This window comes from Monoraphidium neglectum (genome assembly GCF_000611645.1).
Source record: "Monoraphidium neglectum strain SAG 48.87 unplaced genomic scaffold scaffold00291, whole genome shotgun sequence".
In the NCBI taxonomy this organism is placed as follows: domain Eukaryota; kingdom Viridiplantae; phylum Chlorophyta; class Chlorophyceae; order Sphaeropleales; family Selenastraceae; genus Monoraphidium; species Monoraphidium neglectum.
Genome location: NW_014013337.1, coordinates 18,182 through 21,578, shown reverse-complemented (window position 1 = coordinate 21,578; position 3,397 = coordinate 18,182). Strand labels below are relative to the sequence as shown.

The 3,397-nt window shown below is 64.4% G+C and overlaps 2 protein-coding genes across 2 annotated transcripts in view; one reads left to right on the top strand and one right to left on the bottom strand.

Annotated features, from left to right (window-relative positions):
• Window positions 1-1,039: 1,039 nt before the first annotated feature.
• Window positions 1,040-1,984, top strand: MNEG_2547 (hypothetical protein; the record flags this gene model as incomplete). Its single annotated transcript, XM_014048977.1, has 4 exons — window positions 1,040-1,088; window positions 1,207-1,252; window positions 1,543-1,656; window positions 1,885-1,984. The coding sequence occupies 4 exons, from the start codon at window positions 1,040-1,042 to the stop codon at window positions 1,982-1,984; spliced, it is 309 nt and encodes a 102-aa protein (XP_013904431.1).
• A 972-nt stretch (window positions 1,985-2,956) lies between these two features.
• The window catches only part of MNEG_2546 (hypothetical protein), a gene marked incomplete at both ends in the record, with an annotated part of 2,195 nt that continues 1,754 nt past the window's right edge, over window positions 2,957-3,397 (bottom strand). The window contains one exon of the mRNA XM_014048976.1: window positions 2,957-3,193. Coding sequence (XP_013904430.1) covers window positions 2,957-3,193 — 237 coding nt within the window. The remainder of the gene's footprint in view (window positions 3,194-3,397) is intronic.

The following is a 3,397-nucleotide window of genomic DNA, read 5'->3' as shown; positions in this document are numbered from 1 at the left end:
TTGCCAAAACGCGCACACCTCAAACGTGCAGTCAGAGGCAACAAGCGAGCCCAAATACTTGAACAGCAACTCTTAGCGGCTGAATACTTGCAAAGGTGTCAATTTCGCTGGGCTAGGTCGCCTGTGCTTGCGACGCGGAGAGGTGGGACGATAGCGTGATACTGGGTGTGAGCGCAAGGGTCGGCACCAGGTGTCATCGACGGACGGACCATGCGGTGCGTATGTGCATGGTGTGTGTGCTTGTTTGCATTGCATTGCTACCCGTTGGCATATGCAGAGCCTCGTGACTGTGCACGCAGGTGCACACGGTCCCCATTGGACGGCGTAACCAGGGTAAGCGTTCCAAACTCAGGTGGGCGGCGGTGCAGGGCGGGCGCTGGCGCCTGCCACGCCGGAGTCGGGCGCGCCGTCCTCGGCACGGCTTCCCACTTGCAACAACCTCGCAGCAAGGCAGCTGATAGATGATGTGTAGTCAGATCTATGGCTTATTCACTGTCTGCGCTGTTGTGAGCCGGGAAGAAGCCAGTGCATCAAGGCAAACACACAAGTGTAAATTTTCTGGACAACACAGCTTTTTGCCGCCATCTCACCAAGGCACTGATTTGGCTGCGAGAATGGGTAATCACTCGAGGCGCGCAAGCCTGCGCTTGTATCCTAATACCTGCGGGGCTAGCCCATTAGGCTGGCAGCATGGACGAGCGAGGGACGCCGAACGCGATCGGCCAGAAGGGGAAGCGTAGGTTGCGCGCGTGGTGCGTGTGCGTGACATCAGCTGCACGACTGCACCACCAGGGTGGCACCTGCAGCAGGTGCAGCAAAACTCCAAGCTCAAGGTGTCTTGTGGCTGGTTTGTCTACGCCTGGCTCTCGGGTGCACACCAAACCCAACGCATGCACACACTACAGTGGAAGGCGCACAGGCAGTGCTTTCAAGCGGCAAGTCTTGATAGCTCCCTGCACTCCGCACAGGCACACCCTGCGCAGCGATCTCCAACTTTTACGCATCTTCGGCGCTTTCACAAACACACTCAGCAGCAGCCATGGCCCTCAAGCTGCAGCAGAAGGCGACCCTCGCCCGCACCGCCCCGAGTGAGCGCTCAGATCTCCTGCAGCTTCGCGGATTACATGTGAATATTGCGTGAACGCGGGCGCCTGATCCGTGGAAGGGGCTGTGCTCACACGCGCTTCCGCGCCTCTCCCTTTCCAGGCGTGCGCTGCACTGTGGTCCGGCCGAGGCTGTCTGTGCGCGCTAGGTGCGCTGACACAGTTCTGGATCGGGTTGGACGGGTGCCAACGCCAATGGCATTATCGCTCGGGTTTAGAGATCGGGCGATCCCAGCGGAGTGGGGCCACCATTGGCCGTCGAAGCAGATGGTTTGGTGACTTGGGGTCCATACTATACAGTGGCGGAACGGTGACCGCAGGCTCAGGGGGTACATCCGCCGGTGCGTCACAAGCGACGCTGCTGTGTCCTGCAGCACTTGCAGCACCCAGTCGCCCCACGCACACCCCTGCTTGCGCTCCCTCGATTCTTGCCCCACAGCGCCCAGAAGCAGGAGCGCGCCGCAGCGGCTGTCACCGCCGGCGTGATCAGCGGCGTCGGTGCCATGATGGCCTCGCCCCTGATGGCCGAGGCGGCCGTCACCCCCTCCCTCAAGTGAGCTGGCAGCACGGCCAGCTGCAGTGAACAGCCCCTGCCAAGGACAGCCCTCGCTCCATTCCTCCGAAGTGGGCTTTGCAGCAGGGTGGAGTCAACGACTTGTTTTCGACAGCAGGGCTGCAAGCGCAGCAAGACCTCGTGGTTTCATGGGCTCTTTGACCCGCACGTAAAGCAATGCATCGATGCATCGTCACCAAACACCGCCGCCCTTTCACACCTGACCAGGAACTTCCTCTACTCGCTGATCGCGGGCGGCGTGGTCCTGGGCGGCATCGCCGTGGCCATCACCGCGGTCTCCACCTTCGACCCCGTCAAGCGCGGCTGAACGTCTCGCGCCCGGCCCCTGCGGTGACCCCCCTTGGGGGTCGCCGCGGGGCCGCAACCACTAGCAGCAGCAGGAGGAGAGCGCGCGCGCCCCAAGCCGGCCCGTGTAGGCGCTTGGAGGCCGGGGCTACGCCGGCGTCGCGGCGCCGGTCGCGGGGGCCCGTGCCGCGCGCGGCGCGAGCAGTGCGCCGCGCACATCAGTGCCTCACCTCGTGGCACACGCGTGCTGAGCACCTTCCCAACTCGACGTGCGCAGCGTCGGTTTTGAAAGAGTCACACGAGAGTAACTGGTCTGGGCCCGGTATGTTGTGATATCACGCAGCTGGCCCTTGCGGCGTGGCGGTATTAGGCCCCAGCGCTGATCATGGGGAGTCACCCGACCTGTCAGCCAGCAAAAAGTTACAGTCGCAACCCTGGCTTGGGCAGCTGGGGGTGGTCAAACGCCTGGCTTCGAGGAAGCAACGAATTGACTGGTGAACACGTACAGTTTTTGTTCGTCCCGGCCCAATGGATTGTGCGTCAACTCACGACTTGGTCTGGAGGCGACAAGTCAGCTGCGCGGGGAGGGCGTGCAGCCGGATGGGAACGAAGTGCTTGGCACAGTCGATGGGGTCTTCACGGGGATTCAGTGCAGAGGGGCAGCAACGCCTGCAGGGCGCCTTGAGAGGCTGCGTCGCAAGCTGAGGGCAACCGCCGTCTGGTGCAGGGGTTTGAAACCCCCGTGGCAAGCCGCGCGGTTCAGCAGTTCGGCACACTCAAAACCCAATGGCAGTGTTGGCTGTTGTTCAGAAACTTGTGCGGGCATGTCGACACCCATCCCAAGCCAGCGGCAAAGGTGCCGCCTCGTCTTCACGCTGTTGACCGTCGAAGGGCCCAGCCTCACCCCTCAGGGACACCTGACGCCCAGTGCGCGCAAGCACACACCCACGCACGCGCGCGGGCAGACGCGATCGCGCACCAGCCCCAGTCCTGGTCACCCCCGCCGCTCCTTCCCCTCGGCCGCAGCAGCAGCAGCCGCAGCTGGCCGCGGCGGCAGCGGCAGCTCGTGCGACGCCGCGCAGCCGCGGCCGCGGAGGGAGAGGCGGTCATGATATACGTCCACAAAGGCGTACGCGTCCGACCCCGGGGGCGCCTCCAGCAGGCCCTCGCAGGTCACATAGTGCAGCCCCCCCACCTCCGCCGCGCCCCCAGGGTGGTAGTGGCCGGCGAGCTGCGGTTTAGGGTTTAGGGTTCAGGGTGTAGGGTTCAGGGGTTGCGATTTGGGGTTGAGCGCTGGAGGGGCTGGGGGTGGTGGAAAGGCAGGGCGTCCGGGGCGCCAGGGGGTGGCGGCGGGGCGGGGGTGGGCGGCAGTCGGGGGATGGGGCCAGGGCGCGGACACGGCGCGCGCAGAGAGGCGCGCCGGCGCCCGTGGCGG